Source organism: Ostrea edulis, chromosome 2 (genome assembly GCF_947568905.1).
Source record: "Ostrea edulis chromosome 2, xbOstEdul1.1, whole genome shotgun sequence".
In the NCBI taxonomy this organism is placed as follows: domain Eukaryota; kingdom Metazoa; phylum Mollusca; class Bivalvia; order Ostreida; family Ostreidae; genus Ostrea; species Ostrea edulis.
The window spans coordinates 34207118-34232287 of record NC_079165.1 but is presented as its reverse complement, the minus strand read 5'-3'; the positions used below and the strand labels follow the sequence as shown (position 1 = coordinate 34232287).

At 35.4% G+C, this 25170-nt stretch overlaps 1 protein-coding gene across 2 annotated transcripts in view; it reads right to left on the bottom strand.

Annotated features, from left to right (window-relative positions):
• Positions 1 to 3199: 3199 nt before the first annotated feature.
• LOC125680925 (MFS-type efflux pump MSMEG_3705-like) overlaps positions 3200 to 25170 on the bottom strand; it is a 28379-nt gene continuing 6408 nt past the window's right edge. Inside the window, exons 2-11 of one of the 2 annotated variants that reach the window (XM_048920734.2) lie at positions 22626 to 22658; positions 20521 to 20764; positions 19702 to 19968; positions 13227 to 13389; positions 11754 to 11958; positions 10832 to 11028; positions 8842 to 8926; positions 7453 to 7638; positions 6939 to 7078; positions 4949 to 5188 (exon numbers count right to left, since the gene is read on the bottom strand). In XM_048920734.2, coding sequence (XP_048776691.1) covers positions 6951 to 7078; positions 7453 to 7638; positions 8842 to 8926; positions 10832 to 11028; positions 11754 to 11958; positions 13227 to 13389; positions 19702 to 19968; positions 20521 to 20764; positions 22626 to 22658 — 1508 coding nt within the window. In that variant the 3' untranslated portion in view covers positions 4949 to 5188; positions 6939 to 6950. Of the gene's footprint in view, positions 5189 to 6938; positions 7079 to 7452; positions 7639 to 8841; positions 8927 to 10831; positions 11029 to 11753; positions 11959 to 13226; positions 13390 to 19701; positions 19969 to 20520; positions 20765 to 22625; positions 22659 to 25170 lie in introns of both variants that reach the window. The other variant, XM_048920733.2, reaches the window with a different exon arrangement.

Below are 25170 nucleotides of genomic sequence, written 5' to 3'. Positions count from 1 at the left end.
AGATTGAAGGCCTGGGGGTTTGGTACCTTTGGGGGAGTCGAATGGGGGTGGGATCTAACATAGAACTATATGGGGGGGGGGGATTATTCCACATCTTGAGATATACCGGTGGCGGGATTAGAACCCCAACTTTTTTGCCACTTTACAAGGCATTACTGGTATATATTTTCGGGACGACCTGTCACGATAGAATGTTTACATAGAAAAGTTAATGGATAAGCAAGGAAACCAAAACTACAACTAAACTACAATAGCTTATGACAAACAAAACGTCTGCATATTAAAATTATCGAGTGTAATATTTCGCAATAGAAAAGTGGGTTCCAAGTTGGAACAAACTTTTCTATTGCCACATATTACACTCCAAGTTATTACACTTTAGTTCCAAAATATATTCAAATCTTTGTGGATATTAACATCCATCCTCAGATGAATACAAATATTTAATATGAAGTTGTTTATCTTAGAGACGTCTCTAGATGTTAAAACCCAGAAAGCACTAGTGATTTAAATATATTTTGGAACTGCATATTTTCCTGCCCTTTTATTTAATTATTTTGACTGTGTGATATCAACCCTTTCTATTTGGATTACACACACACACATTTTATATATGATAAGGCTGAAAACATTCACACTCTGCACAGAAGATACTTGTCTTTCACACGTGCCCCCCCCCCCCCCCCCCCCCCCCCATCGGAAATCCTGGATCCGCCACTGAATATCGTAGACAAGATTTAGAATTTTTAGCAGTATCAGGGGCGGATCCAGGAATTGCAGTTACGGGGGGCGCCACTTTATGAGGCAGTGGGTCCAGCGCGAAGCCCTGGTGGGGGTCTAGGGGTTAAAGCCCCCGGAAGCTCCTGGGTTTTACAGATTTTATGGGGCTTGAAATATTTCTCCTATTTAGTCATTTGTACTATTTTCTATCATTTTAATAAGGTGAAATAAAATGACCCAAATTTTAAGGGTTTTTTGGAAAAAATTAAGTTCTCCCAATAAAATAATTAAAGAAATCAAAAGATTTTGTCATTTATTTCTCCGGGAGTGTAAGAAATCATTGCTTCTTTTATCGTTTAGTACATTTTCCGAAACAAGATACCGCAATTTACCTTAAATTTGAAAATTTTATGGGTGCTGCGCCCCCCTCTAAATCTGCCACTGAGTATATAAAGGGATACTGGCAACTGGGGGAAAAAAAACCAAGATGTGTTTGTGAAACACAAATGCCCCCTATAATGGCCAATTCCGAAGATGGCCAAGGTCACAAGGACAGATATCTTGGTACCAGTAGAAGGATCTTGTCACAAGAAATGCTCACGTACAATATGAAAGCTCTAATATTTACCATTTAGAAGTTATGACCAATGTAAAAAAAAAATTAAAAGTAGGTCAAATTTCAAGGTGAAAAGGTTTAGCACCAACGGAAAGGTCTTGTCACAAGGAATACTCATGTGAAATATCAAAGCTCATCACTTACTGTTCAAAAGTTATTAGCAAGGTTAAAGTTTTCAAAAAGTAGGTCAAACTGTAAGGTCAAGGGTAAAAAATGTTGGTACCCACGGAAAGGTCTTGTCACAAGGAATACTCATGTGAAATGTCAAAGCTCTATCACTTACTGTTCAAAAGTTATTAGCAAGGTTAAAGTTTCAGACAGAATGACAGACAGGACAAAAACAATATCCCCCCCCCCCCATAAGGCATAAAAACCAATGCGTCAGGGTCAACTAACTCTAATGACTTTGATCATATAAACTGATCTGATAGACATGGGATCTTCAACCACGATGATTGAATGACGGGGCTTACAATTATCAAGGTCAAGTGACTACAGTGACCTTGATCATATAAAACTTGTATATCTATATAACCTGTAGTGATATACATAGGATCTTCAACAATGATAAGGTCTACAAACTAGTATCAAGGTCAAGTGACTCCATTGACCTTTGACCTAGATCAAATGTACAACTACAGAAACTGTAGTGATAGAGACATGGGCATATTCTACAATGATGGTTGGATGATGAAGCCTTCAATCTAGCATCAAGGTCAGTTGACTTCTGTGACCTTGATCATAAAAACTCATAACTACAGAACCTTGACTGATGGAGAGATGGGATTTCATTACGATTGGATGATGGGAGTCTATAAACTAGCATCAAGGTCAAGTTACCCCAATGACTTTAACCCATGACCTTAGTCATAAAAGCTAGTATGACTTCAGAACATGGACTGATAGAGACACAAGGTCTTCAAGAATGATGATTAAACGATTGGTCCTGCAGACTGATCGACACAACAAAGCAGTATATATATTATAAAAGATAACTTACATTCAGCCAGTACTTCCATTGGGAGACAGATTTATAACTGGCAGATTATAATCATATTTAGTTTACACTTTTTGTTACTAAGCTATATCATATATATGTAAATCTCTCTGTGTAAATATTTATAGTTGGATAAAGAGCCCATTTGAGTTCATGTTTATGTACATGTGTTGACTTCAAATAAAACTTGCTTAGTTACGTACTAATCATATATATTGAAGTCCTTAAATTGATTCATATTGAAATAAAATCAATATATCTAAGTCTTTAAATAGATTCAAGGTGCGTAGCCAGAATGAAAATGAAGTGTATGCAATGTACGGCAAAAGGTCTGGGGCTGCCAGTGGGTCCAGAGCAAAGCCCTGGTAGGGGCCCCAAGTCCCCGGAAGCTCCTTGGTTTTACCAATGAAATCACCTATTTTCTGTGCAGAGAAACCGTGTTTATGGTCAATTTCCGAAACAAAAAGGATGCAAAAAAACTATTTTCTAAAGTGTTTATAATACCAACGCACCGTGCATACTTAGACTTACTTTACGTCTGTTTAACCAATTGTGTGGTCCACTTATTTTCCTTGTTTTCAATTGGTATATATGGTAAATGTTATTGATAAAATAGAATATCCCCAATGTGTCGACTACATTTACATGTATGATGTACATTAAAGTGATATTCGACATGGCGTTGATGATTTGTTTAATCTGGACTTTGAATTTGATTGAATGATGTATTTTTGAGACAGGATATTTTGAATAATGGCATCTCTCTCTCCCTCTCTCTCTCTAGCAAATGAAATGTATGCAGTTTCGTACTTGCATACAGGCAGCTACCCGCCTCGATTCATAGTGAAATAAAATCTGTACATGTATTGTGATTGGTAGTTTGAATTTAATTTAAATATGATGGAAATACGTGATTACATACATATATTTAAAAGTACAAAATAATATAACAAAATACATGTATATATCACTGTACACAACAATTCTAATATAAACAAAATATATATGTTCGAATTTTTTTTTTGAAAAATTGGACATACAGTTATGCTATTAAACATAACTTGTTAATATCTGTGTAAATATAGAGTTGTATACAAATTTCTCCCTCAGAACAACATTTCCTCATTTATTGTTCTCAAATGCTCAAGATTACCTTTATTACACACAGGCACTTGTTTCATACATGGGCCCCCCTCCTTATTATTAAGGAGGGGAACCCATGTATGAAACAAGTGCCTGTGTTATCACAGTTAAAACAACTAAGCTAACATTTCATTCTGTCCCCTGATGTCCAATACAAGTTCATGTAATCTGTCTAAAATATTTACATCATTTAGAGTATACACATAATCAAAAGTGGCACAATTTCTCAAATTTACTCAAATTCAGATAAAATCGTGAATACTGTTAAGATTTTGCTATCAGAAAACAAAGTGCAGCTTAGTACAAATAAAATCGTAATTTATTTTTTACCCTATAAATGCACTGGAAAGATAACGCCATGGCAAAGATATAAAGTTTGTGCCTGATGTTTTTTTTAGATGAAAATGATGTTGTAATTCCAATTTTACTTTATTTTGATCAAAATGAGAATAACAACTTGATTTCATCGAGATTCTTTCACAAAATACATATGATTTTGAAGAAAAAAAGTACAACTCGATTTTGATGGGCATATAGAGCCCTTATCTTAAGTCATTTTATACAATGTAGGTGCAACTACATTACCTATCATACAATAGCATTCTAGACAGATTTTCAGAGACCTCATTTATATAATGTTGAAAGATTTACATATAAAAAGAAATCTAATTTGCTCAACATTTTCATTGGCTCATTTACCGATCTTCTTATTAAGATGTGTAAACAATTTAGGTTTTTGTCAGAGATATTCAAACACTTTCTACTTGATGGATAAATATATAAACTAGTTACCCTGTACATAGAATAATATTGCTTATAAATAAGTTTCACAAATGTAAAGTCCATATTTGACAATGTGGCAATTTCCGACCTCACATAAAAAAATAGAGAAGTAAACATGCAATGTTGCATACCTTTTTACACATGTGATACACCAAGGGAAAAAATGTTAATATCATATACAATTAAAGTCACAGCTCATATACAATGTGTACATGTATGTAAAAGAAAATTCAAAAGCATGTCACAAGCGTCAAATAAACTCTAACAAGGAGTAAGAATACGATGTGGTCAGGGATCGCTTTACTGCTTTGTTTTAAGGTTTCTGGTACATGTATTCTCATGTATTCTACATTTTTAAAAATCTTAGAAACATTCAAGTAAGAGCACTTAATATTTGACTTAACTAAATTTTCATACTTCTTTTCACATATACCTAACTAAATTTTCATACTTCTTTTCACAGGTATTCAACATTGTGCAAATAAACGTGAATAATACTAGTCATGAAACAACCTTAACGTTAGAGGGAATCTGTGGTGACAACTTGATCCCCTAATAATGGACAGATAGACAAGAGAAAAAACGCTTTTACATCGACAATTTGCTTTCTATACACCTCTTTTACATCCAAAAGACTTTGTTTCAAGAAGTATAAGAACATCAAAAATTCTGCATAAAATGCAGAGATCTTTTCACATAATAAATTCATTCTATGTCTAGAAGGTATAAAGTTTTGGTAACAACGTCACAACTAAATAATCACAAGCAGACTTGATCTTCCCTATGCTAAATCCGTTATTCGTTGACAATCATTTCCACATACTGTGACTGGTGTGCTCGTCGATAGTCCCGTTTGAGTACAAACATAGACAGGAAGTAGACCGGTATACAGAACACAAAAGGTCCTGCATACATACAGTAAAGGGTAACTGCAGGAAAAGAAAACATGTTGTTAGGAATAGTAGTGTCCAGTGCATTGTTGACTGAATTGCATTAAATTATTTTTTTTTTTACAAATGAAATTATGTTTGAGCATTTTGGTCACTTCATAATATAAATATGAAAATGCTTGACTAACAATCAGACTACCGACTCAGAGATTCAGAAAATGTTACAGTTCTTTGAACCAAGCAAGAAATAAAGGATATATTCAAATTTTACATCTTTGGAGAGACTGCAAATTTAATTTTTCATAAAATAGCAGATAAACTGTTATTCTAATGCAACTGATGTATAATCTGCACTTTGGTTGGCTATTGCACGAAGGTTTGAGGTAGTAAAACAAAACATGACACGACGTAAAGCTTTCACTCGTGACATCATAAAAGAATACAACGTCAACACAATCCCTATTTTGGGCATTTCTCCATGTGTTTATAAAACATGTAAAAGAAATAACAGGAGGAGGTCCAGCAATATACTGACAGTTGCATTAGGATGAATTTAAAAATAACTGAACTCTGTCTTCAGATTTCAAAATAACTGAACTCTGTCTTCAGATTTAAGGTTAATGCTGATTTAATGGTTTCAAACACAAGTTCTGCAGCCCCGCCGATGTATTGCTCGTAAAACTCAATTTGGGATTGTTAGTTTAGCATTAAGTATCTTAATTCTGAAAAAGGAAGCTGTACATATTCTCTAAAAGAGACTTGAGTTGGCTTCACAAAGTGATAAATTGGAGTAGTTCCCCCTGAATTCAATTTTTCTTTTGTAACATATATTCATGCTGTGGAAACTTCCTTCAAAACACAAGTTCTGGCATGTCAATTTGACTTAAATTTATAGCTTCACTTCACAAGAGGATATCTCTTTTCACAATAAAAAAGCTATCTCACGTGGAAAAGACTATATTATAGAGTTTTAGTTCCTAATTTCTTTCTCATAGATTGTCTAAAAGACTTGCAGATGGGTCCTTTAAAAATACTGCCTTTAGAAGGAGATCATAGTCTTGTGGATTTTGAAATGATCAAAGCTGGTTCTTTTTTAGTCATGTGCACTGTTCATTTGGTGGAAATAACAAAGTAGTGAAATTTCAAGAATGCATATGTACAATCAACGATGGTTTAAATAAGACTAGCAGTCACTACAATACAAAATCCACCTTCACTAAATGATGTAATCTGCACTTGTCTGTTGATAATAGAATAATTTTAGTACACTTCCCGACTGCCAATGAAATATCAAGGATACATTCCTATATGTATTTTTCATCTTTGTGTAACATTTTATCTGCAATTATCAACAAGTAATTGAGATATTCAGAGTTCTTGAAGCAATAGTCTGCATTTGATGCTTTTCAAAAACCAACAAAGAGTGGACAAATTTTCATACAGATGCAGACACGGTGCAAATAAAACACTTTTAAAAAAATCTTCCCGATATGACTCATTTTGAAGCTCAGTCTAACGGATCCTGATCAGAATTTGATCACGTGTCTAATTTCACCTGTGATGAGGATCAAGTGTGATGATAAAACGGCCCTCAAAAACTGATTGGGTGAGTATCTGATTAATACACGACAGTGAATCTTATCTTCTACAAAGATTGTGAAATTTTGCAGATAGTCCTAAGTCCTAATCCATGTAATATATGATAAAAAAGATAGAAAAAGGCTAAATTAATCTGTCAGTTTGAATCATTTTCTGTACATTCACATGATTTGCCAGTAATTAGTCTTACTCTGCCAACTTTCTACTGAACTTCTGCTTCATAGTTTTCTTTTGCTGCTCGCCTTTTGTCTCTTCTGATGACAAATAATGAACTTAGGTATACAACTGCACCATACACATAAGGACCAGGATACATGATATAGAGGGCAGCTGAAAGATAGCAAAGGTCTAGTGTCAAGGGTTAGCGTGCATATCATCAACAATCATGCAAAACGTTATGCATATATGTACCTGTATTAAAACAGAAATAATCCATCGCATACATCAATTCTTAATCAAAAGAATGTTTTGGTGTCTATTGCAGACGAAATTTCAACATGCATTGATTGAGATGAATATATTGTGTGATTGTTTCAAAAGGAGGTGAATTTGCTGTGAGGAGTGAATTGATTGAAGACAAGTACATGTACAGCCCAGTTGTAAACCAACAAAATTAATCCATCTATTGCTTGTTTCTTCTGTCCTCAAACATCCAAATGATTGTGACCTGCTGCAATCCATTTAGTATGAAGAAGACTCTTTACCTCTAAGTGCAGCAGACTTGGAGTATCCATCATCTTCAAAGTGCTGCGTGAGAGGAGGCACCAACAAATTTGCATTTCCTCCAATGTTACTGATGATAAAGAGGTACACCGCCACAGCTGTTGTCTTGATGTCGCTGGGAACCAGTTCTACCACCACAGCCAAGGTTATCCCTACCCACATCTCACCTAAAAAACCCACATTCTTGTGATTTCATTCACTTTATTCTGTCATATCATTATATCAAATATGTGAAATATTGAAAATATATACAGTAAAACATTGTTACAGCAGAAATAGCATTATAAGCAAACTTTGTTATCTATTCAATATTTTCATTATATTTTTATCATAGGAGAATAAATGTCACTTTGCATTATTGTTATAAGCATGTTTTTACTGTACATGTATTTCCTAATGAGCAAACAATACATGAATAATGTGTTTCTAAAATATGAATGCCCTAACACATCCTATGGTAGCAAATTCCTATTAAATGTACCATGGAATGGTCTTGTGACAAGAATTACAATCACTCAACATCAAGCTCTTTCACTTTTATGGTTCAAGCTGTAAGCCTATAAGCAATCTACAGTTTTGATTTAAGGGAGTCAAAAGTCAATGGCAAGGTCACAAAGTACTGTAAACATATATTATTATTATGCACAGTACTTATTTCCTCTATGTCTGCAGTCACATAAAATCCGTGGAATTTCATACCAGCAGACTCAAAGCATGTTAGCTACTTTCATGTAAGCCATATGCAATTCAGCAAAATTTCGACCAAACCAAAAATGATAATCCACGAGATCATGACTGAGTGGAATAAAAATCATCTACAAAATGTTGACTGTTGGAAAGGACTTGTCACCAGGTTTACACCAAATAATTATCAAATCCCTCTCACATACAGTACAAATGTTACAGATTTTGATTATGAGGGTGAAATATCAAGTTCAAGGTCTTCAATCACGGTACTGTTGGAAAGGCCCTGTCCGAAACACACCTCTACTAAAACATTACAGACCTCTCTATCAGCTTTTGAGAGTAATGTGCAAGTACAAATTCATGGGTTTCTCCCCCAACAAACACAATTTCATTAGTCGATAAATTCATGGATAGCTACCATTTATTTTTTCTTCTTGAATTAGAGATCGTTTCTATTAAAAGTTTGATTTTATGGCCATGCTCAACCACAAAACATACATTGGTGTTCAATGGATAATAATGAATCCATGATATACACCGATATTTAAATTTTTTCCACAAACGGACAGCACTGCACAAAAACTATGTGCCATGAGTCCCATACATACATGTAGGTCTAAATCCACAGAAGTATGATCATCAATCAAGGTGTATATTTTGGATAAAATGAATGTAAAACTTACCAAATATATAGGTAGGGATTTGGAAAAAGTATGCTCCTGGAGGATCAAAGTACAATGTTCCTGCTGCAAATGGAGCTGCAATTAGCTGAAAAATCAAATCAAATGGAGCTGTAATTAGCTGAAAAATCAAATCAAACGGAGCTGCAATTAGCTGAAAAATCAAATCAAATGGAGCTGCAATTAGCTGAAAAATCAAATCAAATGGAGCTGTAATTAGCTGAAAAATCAAATCAAATGGACCTGTAAATTAGCTGAAAAATCAAATCAAATGGAGCTGTAATTAATTGAAAAACAAGAGTACCGCAAACGGTACATAATACGCCCGTGAAATACATACATAGGGTGTTTTTCTTGTGCTATAATTTGTATAACTTTGCTTCAGGTAGTATCAGCCATCATGAGGCTGTGACAAACTTTCATATGAACAAAGGGTCTTAGCTTAAAAATCGAGATTTCCTCAAAATGGACCAAGTTCAACAACCTGTAATTTTTTCAAAAATGGAAGAAAATCAAAATCCTTCCCCAGATGCACATCTTCAATACCCATACAAACACTGCACAAAATAAGATGGTCCTCACTTGAAAACTGTGGGAGGAGTTGGGCGGACAAATTATGTACCCTCCATAGAATATGAATTTCCAAATAGACTAAGTTCAACAACCTGTAATTTTCTCAAAAATTGTAGAAAATCAAAATCCATCCCACATGCACATCTTCAATATCCATACAAACACTCCACAAAATAAGAAGGCTCTCACTTGAAAACTGTGGGAGGAGTTGGGCGGACAAATTATGTACCCTCCATAGAATATGAATTTCCAAATAGACTAAGTTCAACAACCTGTAATTTTCTCAAAAATTGTAGAAAATCAAAATCCATCCCACATGCACATCTTCAATATCCATACAAACACTCCACAAAATAAGAAGGCTCTCACTTGAAAACTGTGGGAGGAGTAGGGCAGACATATAATAATTATTTCCAAATAAAGGGGCAAAACTCCTGGAAAAAAGGTCGAAGTGGATCAAAATTGCAGTATGATCTAGAGTGACCCACAAAGAAGCTACACAGCAAGTTTCAGCATGATATGTGAAAGGGAAATGAAATTATAAAGAGAAAACCCCAAACGGACGGACGGATGGACGAACGTACAGACATTGCTGTACCATAATACGTTCCATCTAAAGAAGGGCATATAATAAAACAGGAAATTCTGATTACACAGTGATAGTTATGACAATGTACAGTAATTCATATATAGAGATCAGCAATACCCCTGCTTCCATTATTCATTTACCCCCATAATACAAATAAACAAGACATTATCGGGTATAAATTTTCATAGATGATCGATGTCATTTTTTGTTGAAATTTTTGCTGCTTACCTAGTCTGAATTTATATATTTCTGGGGGAAGGGGATTTCAATGCCATATAATGGATGCATCGATGACATTATAAATATTATTAGTAGACTAAGGAAGTATGAAGTACTGAATTCAGATTTTCACACTAAAATCCTTTCCACAACCATGTTTAACTGGTACAAAGTTTATGTGTCAAACTACAGTCAAACCTCGATATCTCAAACTCGATGGGAACAGAGAAAAAACTTCCGAGATATCCGAGGAGTCAAGATATTGAGGGAAAATACTTAAAGAGTAAGAGGATGGGACTTCTGAATCACTTTAAATTGACATATCCATGGTATCAGCGTTCGAGAAAACGAAGTTCAACTTCAAAAGATGAATCATTTATCATCTTTAACATAGAAACTTTGAAGCAAATAATTACAAGGAGTTCTAGTTTGGGACATGATATACTGTTTTTGCATGGTAGTTTAATCACAAGATTCTGATGATTGATCATAGCATGCAACAACTATGGATTTACTACTGATTATATTGTATATGATAAAGAGGAGTATCAGAGTAGGTATATATAGGACCAATGTTATTCAGTCATCTTGATTGACAGAAGCAATACTTACAAGACTAATTCCAATCACTAGGATTCTTGAGTACATTCCTAACCTCTTGACCAGTCTGTCTGAGATAAATCCTCCCACTAACACACTAAAACTCCCCCCGACCAGTGGCACCCATGAAAGGTACTTCCCGATTTCCTCTGGCTTGCGACCTATACTAGTGAAGTATGGTTGGGTGTTGTAGGCAAACACATATCCTGCTGAATAAGAAAAAGCAAGCAATTAACATCATGGGTCTCTAAATGGAATTTCTTTCGACGAGGGTCACTATTAAGTGGATTCATTCAGAAACTCTTTGATATTTCAAAATCATCAAAATTTTTCATTATTTGCTCATGTGAGATACAGGTAATTTCCACTTTGGAAATAAGATTTGCTATCTACAACTCGTTATATTTTGTGTCTTTTTTGTAGAACTTATTCCACACTAAACATAACTAAAAGATTCCATTAATCTTACTCTAATTGCATCAGGCTTGCATTTCTTGAAAAAATCTCCAAACTTACCCCGGTAAGTTTGAGTTTTCTTTTATTTGAGCAGTCAAAATTTGAGTAAAGTTCCACTTTAGTTTGTTTTGAGAAATCCAGTGTGCTTGAAATGTTAGATTTTTAGGTGGACAACGGAACTTAGTCAAAAATATGCAATTACAACATTTTGATTATCAAAATCACTGTATTTTAGTTTATAAGTCAAACAGGTTTATATCAATAGATATCTAGTATTCAGTGTTAAAATTACATGCACTGTGGCTTAATTTATTTCAATCAGCATCACATTTGTGATTTTTCAAAACAATAGCCTTTCATTGATAAATAAATTCATAAGTAGCTACTTTGTATTCTATCTCTTCATTAAAAACTGTGCATTCACAATAATCAAAATTTTGGACCTAAATCTAAAGGTTAAAGTAAAAGTTATAAGTACAAGCATTTCTAATAGATCCAGCCAAACAGATGAGCATTAGTGAAGGACTGAAGAATTTCTTCAGTGTCATTGTGAGACGACTGAAGGCAGAGCCTGATAATTCTGTTTTAACTGTCTTCCTTTCTGGTTCTTTCAGTGTAAGCAGCATCAGCACACCAACAGCAAGGCCCGGAATGCCAGAGATAAAGAAGGTCCACCTCCAACCCTGAAACAACAAGAGGTACTGTGAGCAATGCTCACTAAGAATACCCCCCGCTTACCCCAATCTCCCAAAGGGTGTTCCATGCGATGAAAAAAGCCGTTAAAGAATTTAAATGAAAACCATATTGCTACTTTGATGTCCAGTGTGTGTGACCTTTGACCTTTTGATCCCAAAATCGATAGGGAACATCTTCATCCCATGGGTAGTCCATATGAATGATATGGTGACTGTAGGTGGAAAGGATAACGCTTTAGAGCCCAAAAACCATATTGCTACTTCAATGTTCAGTGCGCTTGACCTTTGACCCCAAAATCGATAGGGAACATCTTCATCCCATGGGTAGTCCATATGTATGATATGGTGACGGTAGGTGGAAAGGATAATGCTTTAGAGCCCGGAAACCATTGCGTCTACAGACGGACGGACAACCCGATTCCAGTATACCCCCCCACAACTTGTTGCGGGGGGTATAAAAATCAACATGTTTAAAACCAAGTTGTAAGTGAAGTGGAAAGGGAGATAACAACTCTGATACAGAATTTTATCATATGATTGAATAATAAACTTTCTACAAAAATTAATGGCAACATGATTGCAAATGTCCTTTTCGATTTCGTGAATAAAGAGTGTACAAATTTTCAGAACAAGAGGCCCACAGGCCTTATTGGTCACCTGAGTACAAATGAAAAGTATCACTACTCCCAAGGGCTATGAAATCTAGAAAAAAATATCCTGATCTGAATATCTAATCTTTTAAGTTTGGCCTCACACTGGGGTCAGAACCCCTACCCCTGGGATCATGAAATTTACAATGTTGGTAGAAGCTTCCTTGCTCATCATTACTATATACTCACTTTCTCTGCTACATATGTAGATGCCCAGGGGTAAAGAAGAGTTTTAAAGAAATACACCAATTTTACAGTTTTTACCCCAAAATTGAGGCCCCCTAGGATGGGGAGTCATGAAATTTACAATTTCCAGTCTCCTTCACCTACAGATGCTACATACCAAATTTGGTCAAGATTGGCCCAGTAGTTTCTGGGAAGAAGTTGTTAATGGATGCCAAATGACGCACGATGCCATACGCAGACCAATTGCAATAGGTCACCTGAGTTTACCTCAGTTGAACCCTGAGTTTACTCAGGTGACCTAAAAATTCACACACTAGTCTCTCAGAACATGTTTGGACATGTCTACGGACAGGTTGGTACAGATTCAAATTTATTTTTATAGGGTATGTTAAAGACTGGATTACAGTAAATATCACTTACTTGACCATTGATGTTTGCTAGAGATATGAAATTTCCTAATGCATAAGACATGCTGTAACCAAAATAGATTCCCCAGTTATATATTCCAAGGGCAAAACCCCTGGTTTCTGGGTTGAAGTAATCTGTCAAAATGGACACTGCAAAAGGACCACAGCCAGCTTCTCTGAAATAGCATTAAAAATACTTTAATTAATCAGAGGAAGAAGTGTTACATCATATAATAGACATATACTGCAAATCAAAAATACAAACACCTCCCCCCCCCCCCTCCAAAAAACTAGCCATTCAAAATAAAGTAGATTATACCATAAGAAGCTTTTATCAAATAATAGCCAAAATGAAGCAAAATTTGAAGTAAATCACAGGTCATGTGATAACAAAGAGTACTCACTCAAAACAAAAATAAAACCAACACATTGAGTAAGTACCAAATTATTGCCAGTTCAGCTATTCAACATTGAAAAAGATGGTTTTTTTTTTATACATGTATGTTGATTTCATTTCTAAATATTTACATTCACTGAATCTTTTCTCTTATATTTCTTTAGAAATTGACATTGCTTTCATCATGCAATACATGTTTGTTGCAAACTAGTTGATCTGGTTTTCTAGCACCACCTGTCAGCATTATCATTACTAAATATGGAATGTCATCATGGTCAAAGGTGCATTAGCCGTTCCATTTTTAAACATAACAAATGGGTCAACCATATGATATTTTAGATCTTAATTTTAGTTTATATTTTTAAATAATACTTAAAAATATAAATATAAACAATAAAATGTCTTTCATTGTTGTTTCATCGGGTGATGAAGGTAGCGTAGCGGTCAGCCGGGTTCGATCGCCGGTGGCCAGATAGCTCAGTTGGTAGAGCACCTGACTAGAGATTCTGGGGGTCCAGGTTTGGATCCCGGTCTGGTCCGTTGCATTTTCTCCCTTCCTGTTACATTTGGTGCCGTAGACCAGCCCCTGGAACTGACAGGTGAAAATGCCTGCCAGGGGATAAAGATCCTGGGTTGATATCTTCAGGGTGTGAAGATATTTAAGGAGGGAGGAATGTAGCGGTCAGCCAGGTTCGATCGCCGGTGGCCAGATAGCTCAGTTGGTAGAGCACCTGACTAGAGATTCAGGGGTCCCGGGTTCGGATCCCGGTCTGGTCCGTTGCATTTTCTCCCTTCCTGTTACAGTAGCAATTATTGCATAAAAAATTTGCATAACCCCAGTGTACAAAATTAACCATGGACTGATAGACAATGTCTATAGAAAATTGAGTCGGTCTATAACAATCAAAATAGCTATAGACTGACTTGTCTATAGGAATTCTGAGTAAAAAAACTGGTTCTCTGCTGCTTATTTAACATATATGAGAAGCGGGACCAGTTTATATGTAGTATGCTGATGTTTCTGTTCACCCCTTAGCTGGAATCAAATGGAAAGCGGTCAGTACAACAAGCTCCAGCAAGGCTAAAGTCGCAGAAAATAATGAGAAAACGAAACGTAGTAAAAGCGACTTAGATGAAGAATCAGACACAATCGTAACTACTCGGCATTTCCGCTACACTAAAAAATAACGAAGGCCGAGTAGTTCCGATTGGAAACAGACAGTGAAACTGAGCGGGAACAAAATGAAAAAGAAAACGAAATTCTAATTGAAAAGCTTGACGTGCATGAAATTGAAAAAGAATATAATTAAACTATGAACAAATTACTAAACTGAATCTGTGTCTATTATTTACTTTTTAATAACAATGAATATTGCTTGTTAAATTTCAGTACACGTATATAGGAATTTGTTGTGGTCTATAGGAAATAAAATGACTATGGTCCGGAAGTCTATAGGACTTTAAAGTTAGTTTCGCACACTGTAACCCGCTTATGGTTTTCTGCAATGTTAGCTACCTTCATCACCCGATGAAACAAAGCATGTTATTGTTTAATTCATTATCAACCTATATTCTATAATGAATAAAATAACATGAATGCTATGCAATTTTTATTAAAAATGTCAATTAATCAAAAAAGTATGTATTTAATGACACAATTCAAGAATATAATCATTGGTACTCATAACCAAAAATTCATCTTTTTAAGAATTTTTAGTAAAGATACTACACGACATAATTAAAAGAAAAATCAAAGCAATTTTTGCTACCCTCACTTTATTGTGAAGATAACATCACTTTATTGTGAAGTTATTTGAAGAAATCATTAGAAAACGTTGAAAACCTGGCAATAAATAGTACTCAGCCAATAGTTTGTTAACCTTAAATGCAACAAGAGATGTTTGTAAAACACATATGCCCCCCATGGTGCAAAATTGAAAAGGGTTATACACACACACATCATTTAATTGAGAGTAGTATCATCAATTCAAAATATTGAGCAGACAATATCTTCCTATGTCAAGAGTGGATTGACCATGTGACCTAAACATCAATAGGGGTCATCAACTCATGAAGATGTACCAGTGTACCAAGTTTGATGTCTGTCAAGCAAAGGGTTCTCAAGATATTGAACGGACAGTATATCCCTATGTCAATTTGACCCTTGACTTTTGACCACGCGACCTCAAAATCAATAGGTGTCATCTTCTCCTGAAGATGTACCAGTGTACCAAGTTTGATGTCTGTCAAGCAAAGTGTTCTCAAGATATTGAACGGACAGTATATTCCTATGTCCAGTTTGACCCTTGATCTTTAAACATGTGACCTCAAAATAAATAGGGGTAATTTTCTCCTGAAAATGTACCAGTGTACCAAGTTTGATGTCTGTCAAGCGAAGGGTTCTCAAAATATTGAACGGACAGTATATTCCTGTCTAGTGTGACCCTTGACCTTTGACCTCAAAATCAATAGTGGTCGTCTTCTCCTGAAGTCATATCAGTGTACCAAGTTTGATGTCTGTCAAGAAAAGGGTTCTCAAGATACTGAGCAGACAGTATATTCCCATGTCAAGTTTGACCCTTGACCTTCGACCATGTGACCTCAAAATCAATAGGGGTCATCTTCTCCTGATAGTCCAGTCATAATACTAATTAACCCAGAACAAATTGTAACAGAAAAAATATATGCGTAAAAACTTTGAACTATATCCCTAGAACACCCCATCAAAAATCGCCACATAAATATTTTGTCTAAGTAAAATTATAACAATTTTTAAATGTTGCTAATTTTGTTAAATGAAAATAATGCCATTGGGCCGCCATAACCAGTTCCGAATTTTATATTTTTTTCCCGGAGATAGCAAGACAATGGAAATCATGGTTTAAAAACAGTTGAAATTGAATTTTTTTCGTAAGTTTTATATACAAATGTACAAATAGTTCATATCTTAGTTGATATACCTCATAATTCAGCACCGATAAACTTTTATTTACTTAAAATAAACACGAAATCCATACATAACAGACGCTACTTACCCATAATGCACTAAAGTAATATAAAACCGTTATTTATCCGTCTTTAACCAATATTGGGCGTATTTCAAATTATATTTAGTCAAGGATATTCTAGTTTAACTTCAGACGATCAAAATCAAAATTATTCCGTACCAAAATAATTCGAAATCCGACAGAAGGGGGATGCAGACGAAAAATAAATCTATGGAACGCGTGTTTAACAAAAAGGTACCGAGAAATTTCGTTATTTACGTTTTTCCATTTTATTCGAAAAAATACTTCTTAATTAATGTCAAAACATTTATATATTATATTGTTTGATATTCAATAAATTATTTGTTGCAATTTTGAAAGAGAAAATCTACCGAACGCTTGTTTAACAAGAAAGTAAAACTTAGAAATTCTGTTAAGCGATTTCAAACTCGGGTGTTGTTCACTTTGTTGTTGTTTTTGAGCATCACTGAAAAGACATTGTTTGTCGAAATGCGCATCTGGTGCATCAAAATTGGTACCGTATAAGTTTTACTTTATATACATATTTTGACAACAGAAAATGCTAAACCCCAATAGCTTCTGGAACTTTACACCTGTGCTCCTACTATGGTTTCGCCCAGGGCCCACGAGAGGCAGGGGGTTAAGATGACCCTCCAGACTTCCTGCCTCCTTTGGCACGCACATCATTTTGTTCTAGCTACGCCCCTGCATTCACATTGTCGGATACCCACGGCTGATCTCGTCTTCTACTCATCAGATGAGTAAAAGACAAGATCAGCCGTGGGTATCCGACAAGACTTTCAGGACATTATGCAAATTACAATTTATATTCTGTAACAAAAGGTATGTGTACTATACACATGTATAAATAAAAATTATATATGTTGTGGTGCTTCTCTTTGTTGAGAATTTAGCTTTACAGGTAATACCTTAAGGTGGATCACTACACCAAAATTTTACCTGGCTCGTTAAAGTATCTCATATGATATATAATTTCATAACAAAAATATCATATCAGATAATTTAGAGATTGCATCACTCTTTTGATGGCGAGAGATCATACTTTATAATGATATGAGATGCTTTAATGCGCCATTAAATAAAATTTTAAAGTAGCAATTCGCATAACAATAACTTTATCAGATATATGCAAGGTGAAGATAATGAACAGTGATCAATCTCATAACTCCTACAAGCAATACAAAATAGATAGTTGGGCAAACACGGACCCCTGGACACACCAGAGGTGGGATCAGGTGCCTAGGAGGAGTAAGCATCCCCTGCTGACCGGTTACACCCGCCGTGAGCCATATATATATGAGAGAATTTTGATTGATTGTTTCTTGTTTAACGTCTCTCGGGAGAATTTTTCACCCATATGGAGACGTCACCAAGACCGGTGAAGAGCTTCAACTTTAGACCTTTGCTCGGTAATTACGGTCATTGAGCAGTGAGGGTTGTTTAGCGTGCCACACCTACTGTGACACGGGGCATCCGTTTTTAAGGTCATCTTCGAGGACCCGTGACATTCACACCTGATGCCGAGCGTTTGGCAATAGAACTGTCACTACCTATTTTAACGACTTAGTTCTGTCATGCCAGGGATTCGAACGCTCTAACCTATAGATCAGTGTGGCGGAGAGGGAAATTTTTAGTGTATATTCAATTTAAAGTAACATTTCAAGGATAAATAGCCCTAGGAATTACATGTACAACATCGGTTGAAGTGCACACTCTTCCACCAACGTCAAATGCAACAAAATATCATTCTCTTAGAGCATTCTATCAAGTAAAACAATGGACTGGTAATGACGAAAACATGAATTTGATGGACTTTGGGTGGACCATTGAAGGGAATATGTGCTTACCTGTAAGATCAACCATGCTTCCTGCACCTGACGAACTCTTAAAAACAGTTTATTGTAGATGCAAAATCAGTTGTGATACCAAAGGTTGCAACTACAGAAAACATGGACTAGAATGCTCAATAGCATGTACCGAGTGTCGAGGCACAACTTGCGTGTACGATTTTAGCCCAAATGAAGATTCCGATTCCGAGGATTCATAATATTAAAAACAGTAAGATATAGGAATAAAGATGAAATGTAAAAGATAGCTGTGAATCAAAACATTATGATAACTTTGTTAAACGTTATCTAAGAGGCTTGCAAAATAGAACTTGCTTTGTCATGTTTATGAGAGTTAATTATCAATCTTAGCTGTTGGAAATCACATTTCTGTCTAATTTTCACCAAAAATGACGTTTTTGTCCCATAAAATACGTATGTATGGTACTAGAAATTAAATTTTTGTTCCTTATGAAGCAGTATTTAGTTTTCAAATATCTAAAATGGACTATTTTTCAGACTAAAGCTTTGTATTTATGATTTCCAGTTTTTTGCGATTTTTCTTCAAAATCCGTGATTTTTACCTCAAAAATCTATCTAATGCAAATTTCAATTGATGGCGATTTTTAATATAGCATAAAGGACACTGTAAGCTATCCAAAAAACATAAAAACATTTCTGTTGCAATTAGTTCTAGGTTCAGCACAATCTGGCGTAGAATGACTGGACTATGAAGATGTACCAGTGTATCAAGTTTGATGTCTGTCAAGCAAAGAGTACTCGAGATATTTAATGGACAGTATATTCCTATGTCCAGTTTGACCCTTGACCTTTGACCATGTGACCTCAAAATCAATAGGGGTCATCTTCTCTAGAAGATGTACCAGTGTATCAAGTTTGATGTCTGTCAAGCAAAGGGTTCTCGAGATATTTAACGGACAGTATATTCCTATGTCCAGTTTGACCCTTGACCTTTGACCATGTGACCTAAAAATCAATATGGGTCATCTTCTTCTGAAGATGTACTGGCGTACCAAGTTTGATGTCTGTCAGGCAAAGGGTTCTCTAGACATTGAATGGTCAGTATATTCCTATGCCCAGTTTGACCCTCTTTTTCAAAGGGGGGCATAAAAATGGCATGTGTTGAAGGATTGAAAGTGTTAAAAGGTGATTAAAAATGCACTTTATGCTCAAAATTGTTAACAAACATCTCTCACACAAGAATCGGTCACATACCCAAATCCAAGTCCAAACCGAAGGATAACCAGATGCCAGTACTCCTTGACAAATCCAGTCAGAATAGTCATTACAGACCAGAACATCAGGCATGCTGCCAGCATCACCTTCCTGTTGAATTTTTCTGCCACATAGCTAATGAAGATTCCAGCAAACGTATAGATGACTATGAAAGCTGGTCCTGCTACAATTTGGTATTCAAACCCTTGTCCATTGTAGTCATAGTAACAAATATGCTCTGTCTCATTGTTTGTTGCATTCAAACAACTGTAAACAAATGATATGCATGTTTTGATTTCTGTTAATAAGTATGATCATGGGAATTTTCTAAATTTTACAAACTTATTGTCACATGTGTCATGGATTAGCCACGCTTTTCTATCATGCTAATGCTATTGTAACATATGACAATAACGTTACTATGATAGAAAAGCACAGCTATCACATTTGTATATCATTATGTTCTTTAAAAGTTTTCCCGCATTGTTTAACTATGATGTCACAATAGCATAAAAGCGTAGGTAATCATGATGACAAAATGTTCATAACATTTGTCTTGATCATTTTCATTGATATTGAGCATATTTTAACACATTAAAATTTTATAACATTTGCTTTTATTAAAAAAAAATGTAATATCATTTTCTTGAGTCACTTTAAAATTCCTTTAAAATACCTAAAAGAGAATTAAATGCTTATCAAATCAGAAAAGTAATGGGATAAATTTTGCTGGTAATTTAACAATTTCTCTAATTCTCTTTCCATCTTTTAAATTTGGTTTCCATTTTAGATTGCTCTAAAATTCTTAAGATTACTCACCTAGCTTCTAGATTAAAGTCCTCACATTTGATTCCTTCAAAAGCTCTGTCTTTGAATGATGAATTCTTCATGCACGCCTTGTCCCCAAAATGAATCTCCTGGGCCATGGACTTGGATGTGATGGCCAGCATGTATCTGTCCAGCTGATTCAAGAGATAGGTCACTAACAGGAGGAGCAAGACATAAAGCTTGTATGGAGTCAAAGTTCGATACCATGGTGATGCTTCCTGGTCCTTGGCAATCTCTTATGAAAGTAAAGCATACTTAATGTAATTTCTATAGAATAAGGACATCTACTCTTTAGGGGGTACCAGTGCACCAATTTTGATGTCTGTCATGCAAAGGGTTCAGAAGATATTGAGTTGACTATTTTCTTGTGTCCTTAGTAGACTGACCCTTTAACCTAAGTGTGACTTCAAAATAAACAAGAGGTACTGTGAGCAATGCTCACTAAGAATACCCCCCGCTTACCCCAATCTCCCAAAGGGTGTTGGTAATAGGTAAAACTTCAGTATTATGATCCAAAAGGTATCTAGGAACACAGCATCTCCATGCGATGAAAATAGCCGTTAAAGAATTTAAATGGAAACCATATTGCTACTTCAATGTCCAGTGTGCTTGACCTTTGACCCCAAAATCAATAGCGAACATCTTCATCCCATGGGTAGTCCATATGTATGATATGGTGACTGTAGGTGGAAAGGATAACGCTTTAGAGCCCGGAAACCATATTGCTACTTCGATGTCCAGTGCGCTTGACCTTTGGACCCCAAAATCGATAGGGAACATCTTCATCCCATAGGTAGTCTATATGTATGATATGGTGATGGTAGGTGAAAAGGATAACGCTTTAGAGCCCGGAAACCATATTGCTACTTTGATGTCTAGTGCACTTGACCTTTGACCCCAAAATCGATAGGGAACATCTTCATCCCATGGGTAGTCCATATATATGATATGGTGACGGTAGGTGGAAAGGATAATGCTTTAGAGCCCGGAAACCATTGCATCTACAGACGGAGGGACGGACCAAACAGACGGACAACCCGATTCCAGTATACCCCCCCCCCCCCCCCCCCGTTGCGGGGGGTATAATAAGGGTTATTTTCTCCTTAGAATGTACCAATATACAGTAAAACTTGGCTAAAACAAAACTTTGTATCCAAAAGCAATTTTTGCTATTTACCTCTCATAGGGGGATACTTCGCAATAAGCATGAATTCATTATAAGCATTTTTAAAGCATGTTTTACTGTACCCTGTTTGATGTCCGTCAACCTAAGGATTCTCATGATGGTGAGCGGACAATATCTTCCTATGTCCAGAGTAGGTTGACCCTTGACCTCAAAATCAATAGGGGTCACCTACTCTTTAGGGGAAACCAGTAATTAACATGTTTGATGTCTGCCCTGCAAACAGTTCCTAAGACACTGATCTACTGACTGACTGATTGACTGACCAAAATACTGACCAACAAGTACAAACCATTATGCCCCCTTTTTCCAGGGAGAGGGGGGGGGGGGGGGGGGGGGGGGGAGAGAGATAATAATTATAATATCAAATAATTTAGTATTATTTTTTTTTTTTTTTTACAGAACTTCTTCTTCAAAACTTGAAAATACTGTAAAATCAAATATTTGTGGCTGAAGATTTGTCAGGTTGAGTAGTTGTCTTTCTACATGTTCATACTGTAAGTAGTTCTTCAAGGATTTAAATTTGTGGGCATGTTCAAATCACAGAAACATTCAAATCAGACCTCTTGCGAACATAAATGATTTTAGCATACTTACCTGAGTGTTTATCCAACATATAGGAATTTGTTACCATTGTTTATCCAGATAAAACATGTGTCTGTGTGCACAGTGTTATAAAAGGCCTAGCTTTCATAATATGTTTTGTAAACATAATCATACTGGACACAACAAATTAACCTTGACAGCTGGTCCTCTGAACACAAAAACAATTAATTAATTTGAGGGAAAGAGAGCAGTGAACTCTGATACCTGTACCTACAATAATTGTATGTACACTGTACAACAGTTGTTAGACAACTCCTCGAATTCTGGTGGTGGTGGTGGGTGGGGGGTAAAACCATCATAGTCTTACCTGGCTCCTTTTTTTCCATGATTTTGTCAGATTCTGAAAATTAAATAAACATGGGTATAAGTATTTAACCAATTTTATTTTATCAATATAAATACTTATGTACCAAGCAAATTTTCTTAAGTATCTAACCAATTTTATTTTATTGATATAAATACAGTTATGTATCAAGCAAAATGTCTGGTAAATCAAACATATTCCTAAGAAATATAATATAATCTAATCTATTGCCACAGCTGTATTGATTTCCATTAACATGTGACCAGCACCCTCAATCCCACAGGGTTTAATGAAACTGGGAATGGTTTAAGGATCATGATAGGCCTCATTTCAAAAACCACTTTAGTGTCAAGTAAATACATCAAATGTTTCTCAGTTACATTAATAGTTAAACATTTAGACAAACCCCATAACATATACCCTATCTCCAGAAAGATTCCTTAAAATGTACCCCCTCTTCAGAGAGACTCCTTCAAATATACCCCATCTCCAGACATACTCCTTTATAAAAGAATATACCCTATTTCCAGACAGATTCCTTAAAATATATCCCATCTCCAGACAGACTCCTTAAATGATACCCCATCTCCAAACAGACTCCTTAAATTATACCCCATCTCCAGACTGACTTCTTAAACTATGTACCCCATCTCCAGACACACTCCTTAAACTATACCCCATCTCCAGACTGACTCCTTAAACTATGTACCCCATCTCCAGACTGACTCCTTAAACTATACCCCATCTCCAGACAGATTTCTCAAATTATACCCCATCTCCAAACTGACTCCTCAAAATATACCCCATTTCCAGACACACTCCTTAAAAAGTACCAATCTCCAGAAAAAATTCATTAGCTAAGGAGTATAATGGCATACTGAAGTCACTTAAAAACATTAAAAGATGTACACATACCGTATTAATAACTCATGTTGATAATTGAGCATACAATGTCCATGCCCATTTTACACTAATGACAACTGACAATGGACCTGCTATTCAAACAACAAAAATTCAATTTAGTCCAATAATTTGAATTGTCTGATTCATCATACCCCCCCCCCCCCCCCCCCCCCCCCCCCCCCCCCCCCACTTCATTACCTCTCCTCAAACAAACACACTTTTACATTAATGAAAATGCATACATATATTATATGCATGCACAGCAAATACAGGATTAGGAAATAACATAGCATAAGGTATCTTGACTGAGCCAAATAATATTTTGTGTTCAATAATTACATAACAACTTCATTTTTCAAATAATTTAAATGACACTGCTCACATTTTTTAAGCCCCTCCCTCATTCCCTACTATTTAATGATTCAAGCCCCAACATTCATTATTAAAGAATGCTAACACAAGGCCTCTTGTGACAAAGTTGACAACATGAATTACTTTTGCAGATTAAACCGACAAGTACACACATTATCTTTAGGTCAACAGGGAGAAAACTAGGCCATACTTTTATCTCTAAACAAAATTCAGTTTTCTGACAGTACGTCAAACAAACAAAAATTTTCATCAGACAATTTATCATTATCCAAACAATCATAATATTTATTCTGAAATATTCTAGTGTCATGACAGGACAACAGATACCCATTGAAATTTAAATAACATCCCCCCACCCCAAGTTCCTAACAACTACATCAAAGATGTCCTGAAATGAATGAATGACATTTGTGTCATATTTCAGAATGTTATGACACAATTTACAATTAAACATATGTCATCTGTCCCAGGTTCAAGATTAATATTTTGTTATTACGTACATTCATATTGTTGTAAAACTGCAAATACAAGACCATGTAGTGTCCCCCCTGATGTAATGTCTACATGTATATAATGCTAACAAGTGTAACTGATCTAGGTATCTAAATGTGTCATTTTACATGTACTTTTCATGTGTATAACCTCTGCAGTTAAAAACATCAAATCTAATATCTAATTTATTTATATAATTTATAAAGTATCCTCATTCTAATTATCCAACGTAAGGTTATCTTAAATTATTCTGATGTGCATATACATGCATTGTAACAAATGGAAAGCTACAAGATAAATAATATTTGGTATTCATTACATAGAGAGAATTCACTTTTATTCATACAAAAAAAAGTTGAAATATAGCTTTAAAAAATGGTTTTCCATTCGTCAAGTGAATCTAACAGTTTCATGATGTGCACCTCTACAGATCTTTTGTTACTAAATATTATATGGCCCCGTGTGTGTGTGTGTGTGTGTTTATTATATAGCTAATAAATAGTCTATTATAAAATCTGCGTAAAATCTAGAGAATGTTAGCGTTCAATATCCTGAGAATTTATTGAACGCTAAACTTTGCATTGTGTAAATTGTGTGCGCCCGAAACATTCCAAGTATGAGCGTTCAATATTGACCTTACTGTAACGACGTAAACAAGCCGTAATGACGGGTTTAATATTGAACAGTTAAGAAATACATGCTGATATTGCACTTTCACCTATTGATAAATTCTCGTCTATTTTGGAGTATTTTGAGTGGAAAGGGATATAATTTAACAACT